General features: G+C 43.3%; 1 protein-coding gene across 4 annotated transcripts in view; it reads right to left on the reverse strand.

Moving 5' to 3' along the window:
* The window catches only part of FEZ1 (fasciculation and elongation protein zeta 1), a 38,964-nt gene that overhangs the window by 21,256 nt on the left and 2,902 nt on the right, over positions 1–14,806 (reverse strand). For 2 of the 4 annotated variants that reach the window (XM_081334093.1, XM_081334092.1), the window contains exon 1: positions 1,506–2,599. In XM_081334093.1, the coding sequence (XP_081190219.1) occupies positions 1,506–1,930 (425 nt within the window). In that variant the 5' untranslated portion in view covers positions 1,931–2,599. Of the gene's footprint in view, positions 1–1,505; positions 2,600–11,458; positions 12,380–14,806 lie in introns of those variants that run through there. The other 2 variants (XM_081334094.1, XM_081334095.1) reach the window with 2 other exon arrangements.

Below are 14,806 nucleotides of genomic sequence, written 5' to 3' on the forward strand. Positions count from 1 at the left end.
TCTCCCATTAAAGAGCTTACTGGCTGATCTCTGCAACTTTGGACTATACCTAGAGTGCTATCAGATAATGTGTTTTTACTATCCCAATTTTGGAAAAGTTCACCTCTGTTCACATGCCTTTATAATAGTCAATAATGTGTCTGTTCAAGAAAAATGCAAACAACTGCATATCTGGCATTAAGCCCTCCCAGCTGCACGAAGTACAGCAAGTCAGTAACAGATCAACAGCCAGAAGGACAAAAATTATGAAAATCTGTTTCTTGTTGGCAATACAGAGAAAAGTCATGCCTCTGTTGGTGAATGAGATACTGGATTTTCTTGGATAGAAAGAAAATTCCGCTCAAATGTTGCTGGTCCCACTTGCCGCCCAAATTTGCATAAACCATGCACACTGATCATTGTGAAATAGTAAAAGAAACATCTAAACTATTTGCCCCCTTAATGTTAACTACTTATTATTAATCAGCTAAACTAACATTTAGCTGATTAATAATAAAAGCAGAAATACACCAGCAAAAAGAATGAGCCAACACCAATTTGCGCAAAAGTCCCCTAGGCTAATTCATCTGTAAAACTGCAAATTTAGAAATTATTATAATAGTAGGTGGTAGGTGGGCCTCAACTTAAGCTACAACCGGGACTGGAATTTCGGTCACTAAGGGATATGGTTGTTAAATGAGTCGTCACATGACCAGACCCAATTTTAGGACAATGTTTACTGAGATTGTTAAGCGAACCCAGATTCCCCAATTGATGTTGCTTGCTGGAAACCAGCTGGGAAGGTTGCAAATTGTCATCGTGTGATTGCAGGATGCTGCAAGCTGTCATAATTGAGAGTCAGTTGCCTAGTGCCTGAATTGCTATCATGTGACCACAGGAGTGGAATAATGACTGTAACGTCACAGACAGTCCATAAATCACTTTTCCAGAAGCTGTCGTAACTTTGAACCATTGTTAACAAATAGTCTTAAGTCTACGTGCTACCTAGATCCTGAGCATTCATAGACATAGCTTTGTTCATCTGAGCAGGCCAGTTCCTAACAGGCCACGGACTGATTTAGGCAATTAAAAACCAACTAACATAATAATGGTTACACTAACAAAGGAAGAATCTGTAAATTTAGTTTTGCTTCTTTGTTTGAATTTTTGGACTGTTGCTTGTTTTCACATCCGCTTGTAATTTTTTTTTCCTTTAAACATTGCACAAAAGGGCAATTGCATCTTTGGGGGGTGTTTTGTTTTTAATGGACACAATTTTGCAGCCATCTGAATAGGTGCTTTATATATCAAGTCAGATTTTTATCAGTTTGGAGCCCTTCAAATAATTTGGGACCCTAATTCCCACCAGTCACACTTTCAATAAAGGAGACTTTAAAAAAAAAGGAAGGAGAAAAGCTGGAATCTGTTTGATCCAGTAGATGTTCTACTAGACGTCTTCAAGTAGAGAGTACTGAGAAAGTGCCAACCAGAAACAATTTCCTGTGACTGTTCATTTCTTGACTTACTCTTCATCCTGCAGATTCTCCTCCTCTTCCTGGATCTGGAAATGGTTCTTTACTGGAGCCAAGTTCTCTGTTTTGGCATTGTAATTCCGAAAGCAAATGTTGAGCTTTTCGTCAAATTCATTCACCAAATCTTCCATGGATTTGAAACTGATAATCTCAGAAGAGAAGTTCTCTAGCTCAGAAAGAGAAGGATCTTCCAAGTGCTGGGCTGAGGAGCCATAAAAATAATGAGCTTTCTCTTCCCTATCCACTATGTAGCACGGCCTTAGATCTTCAAACTCTTCATCCAGGCTTACAAGAGGGGCTTCCATGTTGAATTGGCAGATGGAAGAAGGATGGCCTCTGCAAGAGAAGAAACATGAATGAGGCAATGGTAGCAACCAGTCAACCGTGACATCAACAGACATGCACTGATTATACCCCATCGCATGGACTGAAAATTATCCTAGGGCCGTGGTTCTGCTCTCTGTGAGCATGCGCACTGTCGCCCAAGTCCTAGGCATTCAGCTGGGTTTTATAAAACCTTTTCGCTTTAGGCCTCTGCCGCCGTGCGCAAAAAAAAAAGGTTCAATCAATTTCAACTTCTCGCAGGGGAAAAAAAAAGATCTCGCAAAATTGGAATTCATGCATTGAACTTTTTAGTCCCACCCAGTCTACCGTTACCACCGCAGCCATGCACCCCCAATGAGCCACACCCACCCAATTGGCCACACCCACCCAATGGGTCACAGCGACCCAACACCCGACGATGCATAAGTGGGTTTTGGGTTGCATTTTGTGCACTTGGTATCTAAAAGCTTCACCATCACTGCCCTAAGTGGAATTTTCCACCAATGGGATTTTCCCATGTATTTTACCAGGAAACATAGATAGGGCAGCTTAGAAAAGTCAGTGCCCTCCTAACCATACCCAAGCCCTCTGAGTTTGTTGGCAATGTCCATTTTGATCTATGAATTCATGGTGACCTAACCCTAACCCTAAGTGGAATTTTCTGCCAATGGGATTTTCCCATGTATTTTTCCAGGAAACATAGATTGGGCAGCCTAGAAAAGTCAGTGCCCTCCTAACCATACCAAGCACTTCGGGTTTGTTGGCGATGTTCATTTCACTCTATGAGTTCATGGTGACCTAACTCTAACCCTAAGTGGAATTTTCCGCCAATGGGATTTTCCCATGTATTTTACCAGGAAACAAAGATAGGGCAGCCTAGAAAAGTCAGTGCCCTCCTAACCATACCAAGCACTCTGAGTTTATTGGCGATGTTCATTTTGCTCTATGAGTTCATGGTGACCTAACCCTAACCCTAAGTGGCATTTTCCTCCAATAGGATTTTCCCATGTATTTTACCAGGAAACATAGATAGGGCACGCTAGAAAAGTCAGTGCCCTCCTAACCGGGGGTAAGCCCTCCGAGTTTGTTGGCAATGTCCATTTTGCTCTATGACTTCATGGTGACCTAACCCTAACCCTAAGTGGAATTTTCCCCCCATGGGATTTTCCCATGTATTTTACCAGGAAACATAGATAGGGCAGCCTAGAAAAGTAAGTGCCTGGGTCAATCACTAGGAGACTGTGAGTTCTAGTCCTGCCTTAGGCATGAAAACCGGTTGGGTGGTCTTGGGCCAGTCACTCTCTCTCAGCCCAACTCACTTCACAGGGTTGTCATTTTGGGGAAAATAGAAAAAAAGGAAGATGTTTGCTGCCTTGTGTTTTTGTAAAGATAATAAAGTCAAGATATAAATAAATACATAAAAATCCTGATGACAGAACAAATGTACCAAAGAACATAGGACAGTTCCATGCTTTTGAAGATGAAACTTCTCATCCTCGCATTATATTTGCACACATTGGAAAGAAGAACCACGACAAATGAATGGTGTGAGTGAGGGATAGAGTGTCCCCACCTATAACTACCGTATCTCTAACAGACTAATATTCTGAACAGGAAGACTAATGCACATGCCACGGTGCTGTTCTGTATGTTCTTTGAAACCAAGCAAACAGTGATTCTCTGAAATTACCCTCCACAGCTGCCATCAGCCCCTTTTGGTGAGGAACAGAAAGCAGTATATTTTGCTGAATATTCTCTTGAAACAGGCAGAATGTTACAGCAATTATGGATAACAACACACACACCTCCGCCACAAAACGAAAGAAAGGAAATGATCGTGCAATTTCTACATTTGAAAATTCCGACTTAATTATATTGAACTAAAGTTCCTAGTCAGAGCCATCTTGGTGCCAAAACGCCATCTTTTTTTACCAAAATCAAAAAAACCCAAGAATTATCACACACACACACACACACACACACACACAGCTATTCTCTGATGACTCAACTTCTCTAGTTCAAAGGCACAGGGGGGAAAAAAATCAGCCGCTAATTTATTCATGTACAAGGAAAATTAAGGGAAGCACAGTTTTTAAAGCGAAGACAATGCTGCAGTCTGAAGAGGGAAATTCACAAGCTGCCTTAATTGAAAAGTATGATCTTGCCTATAATAATCCACCTTAAGAAAAGACAGTGGAGTCCCTTGCAGGAGCTGAGTTGCAGCTGCTTGACGGTGGCAGTAAAAACACAAATAATATTGCCCCTGAAGGTTCTTCTGCCAGCTAAATCCAGATTGCCTCCGAGCATTCTGTTTTGATTTGATAAATTTAGGGGGCATGTCGGGGAAGGCGGAACCAATTTAATTTCCGAAGGGAACCATTAACTTATTTGAATATTGCCATCTAGCAGATGAATTCATCACCCCAGACACAGCCTGGGACGAAGGCAAAGTTCTGTAAACCAGAGCTTTAAAAAAAGACTGCCTGCTGGGTCTGCTGGCTCCATCCAGATTTCTTTGCTGATTGATGGATAGGCGCCTCAGCTCTCCTTCTGGATTAAAATTGCTCTATTGTCACCACAGTCCTTGCAAAGAAAAGGCATCACGATTGGGCTGCAGATCTGTTGCTGTGACAACTCTCCCCCCCCCCATTCACCCTCCTCCCTCCACCACCACCTTGGGACACAAAGAAACAACTGTTGCTACCATTTTGAGGATCTGCGGATGAATTTAAAGCATTCTGCAACTTTCCTGGAAGCCAGGATCATTTGAATAAGCAACTGATTGTCAGGCCGTGAAACCCATACTGAAATGTACGAATTTCCCAGGTGGTCTTCCTTACAGCTCCTCTCTGATGGTTTACAGGCACTGTTTTAAAAAACCAAATTTGGGGCGTTCGTGCTGCATTCATGATTGTCATCTTTAGGAGGGGAGCTGCAGCACGGGATGAAAAAGGAGTGTTTATTGTGTGTCTCTCTGTGTAGGCAGTGCATTTAGACAGTCTCTCTCTCTCTCTCCAAAGGGTCAGATTGAGGGAAATGTTCTTGCAATGGAGGGCATGGGAAGAGGATCGGCTCTGACAAAAATCACCATCAGTCCACTACAAAAGACAGCTTTATTTGGAACAACTTATAACCTGTGGTGGTATCTTTAACACCATTAAACATCTACATCTGCCTATCCCAGATCCTTGGGAAGGACTCGATAGGTGGATAAAAATGCCAAATCCAAATCTAAACAGCTGGCTGATTGTGAGAGAGACCCACCCTAGGAATACTAATGGCATCTATGCAAGAATTACACTTTCATTCTTGAAAATGATGCTGTTAAAATGTTATGGTCTTTTCACTTACAGAGTGATTACCATCTAGAGCACAACTCAACATCTGCACTATCGCAACCATCGAAAAGTAAAGCAACATTTTTGTAGATATGGCAACCACCAAGGAGAGCAGACTTGAGATACCACAAATGGGGAAAATACCCAGAATTCTGATCACCCAAGTGGGCAGGCTGCGGGAAAGTTTTTGTAAAGTCATTGACATAGTTATGGGAGCATCAGGCAGGATGACAAAGAGATTAAGCACCTTTTTACAAGGATTAAATATTTCAAGTTTATAAACTGTGGATTAAAGAAATCACCTTACTGGGCACCTGTTATAGACTCAGATGTTACTTGAGAAAATTCCCGTCTTCCTTGCTGAGGCTCAAGTTTCTATTGGTCAAAGAAGTTATTATTTGCTTGGTTCTTTTCCCTGTCTTATTCTTTCATGAATCAAAACCACATCATCATCATCATCCTACTTATTTAAGGTGATACCATCTTGGTCCAGCCTAAAACCTATATTCCCTTACCTGGAATCCCAAGGAAATTAGGAATTTCATGCAGAGTAATCAGATGATTAGCCAAGACAGGTTTTAAACCAGTCTGATTTATTTCCATCCTAGTCTCTACAAATATCAAGGCCCAGGAAAAAATAATAATAATAATAATAATAATAATAATAATAATAATAATAATAATAATAATAATAATAATAATAATAATAATAATGACAAAAGTCAGAAAAGAGAACTTTTTCCAAAAATTTCCGTCCTGCCCCTTTTTCTTCTCTGCAGAGGAAACATTCCTCAGGGCTAGCATGAAAACAGAGAAAGTTGGATTGCCAAAAATCCTGAGGTCCAAATCTCTCACATCCCCATTGTTCTGTTGTAGAACAGAAGCCCTCTTGGGAAGATCATTTTAAATATTTCAGTCATAATTACAGCCCCTTCCTACTCATTATATTCTTCAGTTAGTACTCTCAGTTTTACTAACTGGCTGCCTGGATTATAACTGGAAGAGATAAAGTCAGTTTTGTGAGAGAAGACATTTCCACTTTTAGTTTACATTTTTTTTGTTGTTGTTGGCACACTGCACCTAGCTTGTTGCAGTCAAATCATTGCTTGCTTGCTTAGTTAGTTAGTTAGTGTATGGCAATGGTGACGAATCTATGGCACGCGTGCCAGAGGGGGATACTCAGAGCCCTCTCTGTGGGCACGTGTGCCATTGCCCCAGCCCCACTTTCCCCCATGGCCCCCTCTCACCAACAGCCCCCCAAGAGGAGAGTCGCCCTCGGGGGTGGCCCGCACAGAGTAGTGCAGCCAAGGACATGGCAGCCAGGCAGCGCAAACAAGACTCCGCCTTCACACCCCATCGTGCGCATATGATGCTGTGGGGCATGGGCAGAGGGTGTGGCTGCCATCGAGCTGCAGGGGGGGTGGAGCGGGGAGGTGGAGCGGGGGAGGGGGCGGTTTTTGGGCACTCTGTCTCCAAAAGATTTGCCATCACTGGTGTATGGCATCCACAGAGGTACTGCAATCACTGATAGCCACTGGGGTATGAAGTGCAGGCTCCCTCTGTGAGGATATGCACCCCAGGGCTGGGGTAGGCAACCTCGGCTCTTTATGACTCATGAACTTCAACTCCCAGAATTCCTGAGCCAGCCATGCTGAGGGGAAAAGGGAGAGGTTTCCAAGCTGAGCCTTGCTGGCTCAGGAATTCTGGGAGTTGAAGTCCACGAGTCGTAAAAGAGCCAAGGTGGCCTACCACACCCCCAGGGCAATGTCCTGTCTTAACAGAGCAGCTTAAAATCAACACACACAGTGACTGAACTGGACACGGCATCCCTTGTGGTTAAAAACTACAGAGGCAAAGAATCATCAGTTGATCCTGATGCTGTGTGCTTCAGTTAAAAAAAAACACCTCCCACTCAATATTTATTTATGGAATAAAATTTAAAATGATCAGATGCAGCTCACATACGTGCAGCCTCTTACGTCACCATCTCGCTGGAAGTCCCCTCTCTACCTTATTTATGGCTCTACTATACCACCAACCGCTTTCATTATTCCTACACTCAGCTCTTGCAAACACAGTTGCCCACCTCACTACTATCAGGAGGCCTCCATCGGACCCAGTAGCACCTGAAGCTATCGGGGCTATTCAGAGATTCTCCCTGCCCTCCCTGTTATCAGCCACTGGTTTTTCCAGCTCCTTTTTTATTCTAACTACAGGTGGTCCTCGATTTACAACCGCAACTGAGCCCCAAATTCCTGTTGTTAAGGGAGACATTTGTTAAGTACGTTTTGCCCCATGTTATGACTTGGCTTGCTGCAGCTGTTAAAGTGAATCGCTGCACTTGGTAGTTTAGTAACCCGGTTGTTACGTGAACCTGGTTTCTCCACTGACTTTGCTGGTCAGAAGTCACAAAAGGGGATCAAGGACCTTGGGACACTGCCGTGGCTATAAATATGGCTCAATTGCCAGTTTTGATCTGAATTTTGATCTGATCGTGGGGATGCTGCAAAAGGTCGTAACTATGGAAAATGGCCTTAAGTCACATTTTTCAGGGCCGTTGTCACTTTGAACAGTCGCTCAATGAACTGTTGTAAGTCAAGAACTCCCTATACCTTCCTTTCCCACACTGACCTCCAGATATAAAGAAATGGTCAGTTTCTGGACAGGCAGCAAAGCACAACTTGGCCTTCCAGTTACTACTTCATTTCATGTGAGTTTCCAACTCCCTTTGGTCAGTAGGAGGGAACATAAGCTGAAGGTGGACGTCAAAGGAAAAAAAAAATCCAAATCAGAAATTTGCTTGGCACGCCCCCCCCCCGCCCCACACCATTTTCCTTTATCATCTCTGTATATAAAAAAAAGTCCTAAAACATGCCACACTCCTCATCGTATTTTGGAAGAAGACACACATTTAGTGTCACACCCTAATCTGAGATTCTTCACATGCAGCTATTTAGGAAAGTCTTACAGCTTCTGGATTGGTGACAATCAGAACAACTCCTTGTCAGGGACAGAGGGTTGAAAGAAGACCCCCCCCCGCCTCACCCAGGGTCAGAGGTTATGGAGATTGGCATGTGATAAAGCCTACGAGTGGAGGGGTGCAGGGTACACTTCCTGGACCCGAAACTTTCTCCCCCTCTTCCTTGTTATTGCTGCCCGCTTGCTTATTGGCTCTTTGATGGCCAATGAATTAAGAGCAGAGGCTGGAAAGAGGTGACTCATTGAAGGAAAGGAAGAAAGACTGACACAGAGAAAGTCATGCAAGGTCAACACCATGCCGATTTGCGACAAGACACATTTCCCAACTTCCCGACTACAAGATCCGTCACTGATGACCCTCTAGCTTGACCACGGGGTGCTAGGAATGGAGAAAACACATTCAGGGGAAACAAACCAAGCCAGGTGTCGCTACAGGGGAAGGCAACAAGACCACAAGACAACAAGCAAGCCAAATCTCTCATCTGGCCTGCAGAAGCCCCGTGCATTCTTTAAAATTGGGGTGGCAATCGATCAGAACTTCCAGAGTGAGAATTCTAGGCAGGCAAGAGAATTCGAGAAGTTTAAAACCTCTTCCCAATCACATCAAGTTGGCAAAAGCTGTTCTGCTGCATCAGCTTTGTGCTAGATTGATTGGCCTGACAGGTCAACTTAAAAGCCAAGATGTGCAAGGGCAAAAAGAAATGTTGTGTTTCAGTAAGTTAGAAGCCACTGGAAAAAGCATCTTGGCAAGTGGAAGATGGCAAAAAAGCAAGCAAGGCACTTAAGTTGCTGCTTGATTCTCTCCAAAAAGAGAGAAGAACTGCAGCATTGAAAAGGGAAACAAAAGGCATGTTTACTTACATATCCTAATATACACTTGCCCGTGCAAATTTAGAAATAATTGCTATGTTATAAGTCAAAATAGATTACATAATATTATCAGAGGGTAGACTGTGACCAATAAGCCATATATTTGCATAGTTTGCAGTAACAGCTGGTGGGTACACTCAAACTCCCTGGCTGTTATTAAGCTGGATTTGAATGGAGTAGGCCAGGGGTAGGCAACCTTGGCTCTTTTATGACTCGTGGACTTCAACTCCCAGAATTCCTTAGCCAGCCATGCTGGGGGTGGGGAAAGGGAGAGGTTTCCAAGCTGAGCCATGCTAGCTCATGAATTCTGGGAGTTGAAGTCCACGAGTCATAAAAGAGCCAAGGTTGCCTACCCCTGCCAACCAACATTTTCAAACCAAGAACCCACCTCTGTACAGCAAGCTTTATGTCATGCGCAACCCAGTAGGAGGTCACATTTGCAACTGGAGAAAAACAGAGCCATCCACCCACTCTGTACTTTAACTTCTCATGACTCTGAAGAGACAGCCGAGTTTTAGATCTGGAAATGTACAGTTAACACTTTAGCATCTCCAAAACAAAACAAGCAAAGCACAACATGGGGAGAGTGAATTACTAGGGAATAGTTATTAAAGGCTCAGAAAGTGCAATAAGTCTGTTCTTTCTTTCTTTCTTTCTTTCTTTCTTTCTTTCTTTTTCTTTCTTTCTTTCTTTCTTTCTTTCTTTCTTTCCTCCCTCCCTCCCCCCTTCCTTCCTTATTTTATTTATTTCATACAATAACTCCACTAATTGTGTCACTGTTATGACCATTTTATACAGCATGAGTGGAGAAACAGACTATGAGTTATAATTAATGACTCAATTTAGCAACGACTTATACTTAGGACAATTCCACAAATACACCTGATTTTCAGCTGTGAAATGCAAGGCTCAGAGGCCTAGACAGAAAAGCCATGTCATCCATTATCCTTGGACAGAGCTGCCAGCAAGTTTGAGAAGAAGGTGGGAAAAAGCACCATCAGAGACCCCCCTTTTGCTGAGTAAAGCAGAACTAATATGGCAGTGGTGACCATCAGCCAGCAATAACCTGAGGTAGCTGAGATCCAGCATTATAATCCACTAGCAGAACACAGCAATATAGCAACATAGACAGAGGTTATACCAGGGACAATGTGAGTGAGGGTAGCTGAATTCCTCTCAGCTGGTGCTCCTAAAAGGCCGTGAGGATATCCCTGTCCAAATCATAGGACTCCAGAAGATGCTGTTTCCTGATTTTAGTCCTGGCCCAGCTTCCTTGAACTATTAGTTCCTGGTATAGTTCACAGTTATGTTATTCAAGGAAGGATGACATCAAAAACTTGCTTTCCGTTATAAGACACCCCAGCAGTAGCAGCAACGGCCAAAGCCTTATTTTAATGCTGATCTTCCAAAATCAATAAAGAAACCGTGGCCTCATCCCAATCTACTTTTGCAGCATCCATCTGGAGAGATGCACATTTTTAGCTTCTCCAGCACAGCCACCTTAACATCCCTTCTGTCTCACCACCAACCAAATAGCACCTTGCAGGTACACCCACCTGCTCCTGTGGGGATCATATATACCTGATCCTCCTTCTCAGAGCCTCCCACACAGGTTCTCACATAAACACACACACACACACACACAGACTTCACAAGCAGGCATCCCAGCCTCTTCCCAGTCCTGAAACCACTGATCATTTTTCCCATCCGTGTCTAATGCTAGAAATCAAGAGCCTCTAAATGATGTTACCTGCAAAATGCACATTGATGCCCAAGCGTCCACCATACAAGAGTACCCACACACCTGCTCTGTGCAGCCCCCTAAATAAACCACTCAGACATCGCAGGCCTCATTGCAGCCCCCCTCCCACCTCTTTGTCTCTGCAAATAACCCCGGTTACATCTCTCCTTCCATTCCGGTCCAGCCATTCGAGTACAGAGATATTTCCCACCTGTACAAACACACGTCTGGTATCTGGCAGCCCAGCTGTCACTCAAACAAAAGACCAGCCGTCTCTTCTCCGAGCCACGGAATGCAGCCTTAATCTATAGGCAAAGAGGGAGTCCCCTATAGATCCCTTCCTCCAAACAAACCAACCTTGTTCCCCTGCACAAAGACGGTGCTGTCCTCATTCCAGCATCTCCCCCAGTTGCCCAAACATGCATGCACAGGTCAGGAGCTCTGAGCATCTATCCTCCTTTTTCTTTTAGAGGCAACAAAATTAACCCACCCCAATGACAAGCTGCTGTGTTTTGGGTGGGTCATAATAACGTGGGAGGGAGGGGGTAGAAAAGGTACGACCTGCTGGGCCTTTCACAGCAAACAATGGGAGAAAGCGCCTTGGAAATCCTCGCCCAGGAGTCCCCTCTGATCTCCTTGCCCCATCCCAGCCTCCACAAATACGCACCTGAGCGTGCTGGCAACACTCCGCTCACCTCAGCATCCCATCCGGTAGGCCCAAGTGATGGGAGGAAGGAAGGAAAGCCAATTCAGCTGGAGAGACCGGCCAGCAGCTTTCGGTCTGTGAGGAAGAAGCACCGTGCGCTGTTCCTAGTCACTGGACTGCCTCTCCTCTTTGCAGAGAGCTTGAGTGAGCCAACCGTGGGTTCAGCCTCCCTCATCAATATGCATTAACTCCCAGACACGGATGGATAGCAACGACCCTCTCCCTTCTGATCTGGATGCCAGGCCCCTCCAAGAACAGGGACAGCCTAATGAGAGAGAGAGAGAGAGAGAGAGAGAGAGAGAGAGAGAGAGAGAGAGAGAGAGAGAGAGAGAGAGAGAGAGAGAGAGAGAGAGAGACGTGGAGCCGAGATAGGAAATCTGGGAGGTTAAGCAGCCAGTTGGAGGGAGGCAGAAATCTTCGCCATCCTTTATTCAAAGCCTGCAAAAATCAAGTGGTAAGCACAGCTCCTGCCCAGCCTCTTCAGAAAAGAGCTGCATCATTTGGGGGGCCCAACCCCTCCAGCGGATGGAGTCACGCTGACAGAAAAGGATAATCGAAGCAGAGCCAAGGCTGAAGTGTCTATCTACTATCAGATGAGGTTGTTTTTTTTTACAGAAGTAGAAGAAGGAGCTATAGTATTATACTGCAGAGAGGAGAAGATGTCACGCAGCTTTGGTGGGTTTTTTTTCCTGCAAAAGGCATGTAAATAAGAAAATGTGGGGTAGATTACAAGGAGTGACCGGTGTGATTTTATGCATCCTCTTCCCAAAGGCAAAAAACAGCTGAAGTCGAGAGACAGGTTTAAAATTTCAAACTTGAACTGTTAACGGCCAATTACTTTGATCTTCACGAACACTGATGATGCCTTCGAATAAAATTGGGTATCTGAGAAGATGCTTCCAAGTTCGCATTTGGGACTGTCACAGAGTAGCATGGGTTCCCTTCCATCCTGCCCAGGGTTGATCTGTAATGTTTCACTGGTTTGCAGGAGGTTTTCCAGAGGCCCAAGATAACAAAACCTCAAATTAATCAAACGAGATGCAGCTCTAATTTATGTTCTCAAAATAGCATCTCAACTCAACCCCTCTGCTTGCTTCTCCTAGTAGACCATTCTGTGTTATGTCACCACTTGGTTTTCTCCTAGATCAAGCTTGTCCAAGGAAATCAACATTTCTCCCTCTTTGCTTAGGACGTTTTTAGCAGGCTAAAATGGGGATTAAGAGTGCTGACACTCTAAAGAGAGGTTTCTGTGGTTTACCAGTTGGAAAACAAGTTCTCTGATGGCACTTTTGTAACGTTATTCAGGTCCCAGAGTCAACAACCTAAAGTCAATCACACTATTGGGAGAGTGTTCCAGTCTCAATATCCTTTGAAGACTGGAAATGTCTTTCATGGAGACTTCAAAGAACTTATCTTGAAATTCAAGCCAAAGCAGAAATGTACAGCCTATAAGCCAGATACACGAACTCCTGTTCATCCCTAAATAGGGATGTCTTTTTCAGAATCTCTCTTCCACGGGTTTCCATCATCCAAGAGAAAACAGAGGGACCACTTTCTCAGTGCAGCATCCCATTTGGGGGAATCTTCTCCCTTGGACCACCTGTCTAGTTCAATTACCTTTCCCCATCGTGCAACTGCATTTTTATTGTAGTAGACAGCTTATTGGATTTGATGATACTTTGGGCTCAACGTGTTCGACTTTCACTTGGTTGAAAGGCAATATATGCATTTTTATGAAGAGGAAATAAATGGTAGCAGAGACAGACACACACACCCCGCCCCTCCAAAAAAAACCCCACCTGCAACTGAGAGCTAGAGTGAAATTTGAATCTGAAATGCAGCACCCACTACAGAGAATTGTTTTGGGTGGAGAACAAAAGCAATATAAAAATAGTTAATTGGAATCTTGAACATTTCACACTGCAAAGCTGGGCTGTGGATTACGTTCGGTTTCTTCTGTCAAGCATAAGCATTACTGTAAACATAAGAGGCAGCGAAAAGGCCTTTTGAAGGAACAAGATGACAGTGTCAGCAAGCAGAAATCTGAGGGGGAACATCCGAGTCCTGCTGTTGACAACGCCTCCCCCCAAGCTGTATATGTGAAGTATACGGGTAGTCCTCGAGTTACAACAATTGGGATCGGCTTGTTAGCATCGCAAAAAGTATTATGCCTGGCAAACCGCAAGTTGGTTGCCACTTGATCAGCCATCAATTTATCAAATTGTCCTCTTAATAGCTTAATAACCTCCTTAGTCTTCACATCCAATGGGTTCAAAATTAAGGCCTTTTCTTTTTCCCTTATTTCATACTCCAATTCTTTCCTTCTGGCTTCCAAAGTACATCTGTATTTATTATTCATATATATCAACACCCCTCTCATGTAGGCCTTGCTAGCATCCCAAACCATGTCCATAGAGGTACCCTTATTCATATTAATTTCAAAAAAATCCTTCATCCGCTGTTTACATTCTTCCACATTTCTCTGATTTCTAAACAAATTCTCATTTATGCGCCACGAGCGCCTATCCCTATTGTCCTTATTAATCTCTAACCAAACTGGACTATGGTCCGAAATAGTTCTTGCACAGATCTTTACCTTCTTAATCCTAGAAAAAAAATCATTAGTCAGCAAAATAAAATCAATCCTGGAAAAAGATTGATGTCTGTCAGAAAAAAAAGTATAATCCTTTTCATATAAGTGAGTGTCACTTTTAGATGCTGAAAAAGCTTTTGATCAGTTGAATTGGCAATTTTTGATGAAAGTTTTAGATAAAATGAATTTTGGGGATAAATTTTTACAACCAATTAGGGCATTATATCAAAAACAAACTGCCCGAATAATAGTTAACAATAGTTTGACTGAAGCATGTAATATTGAGAAGGGCACAAGGCAAGGGTGTCCGTTATCGCCTTTACTATTTGTGTTAACATTGGAGATATTACTAGTTAAAATACGGAATTCGGAAAGAATTAAGGGTATACAAATTAGAGATCAGGATTATAGATTGAGGGCGTTTGCAGAGGATCTGGTTGTTACAGTGACCCAGCCAGGAAACTCTGTTGTGGACCTGATGGAGATAATAATGCAATATGGGAGGGTTTCTGGATTTAAAGTTAATGCACAAAAAACTAAAATTCTGGCCAAAAATATGACAGTATCGCAAAAGGCTCTTTTAGAAGGATTAACTGGATTTGAGATTGCTAAAAGGGTCAAATATTTGGGGGTGTTTTTGTCACCCTCTAATACTAAGTTATATAAAAATAACTATGAAAAATTATGGGGAAAAATTCAAAAAGAAATGGAGAGTTGGGAAAAATTGCAATTGTCTTTGCTGGG

Source organism: Vipera berus, assembly GCF_964194415.1.
Source record: "Vipera berus genome assembly, chromosome: 8".
Taxonomy (NCBI): domain Eukaryota; kingdom Metazoa; phylum Chordata; class Lepidosauria; order Squamata; family Viperidae; genus Vipera; species Vipera berus.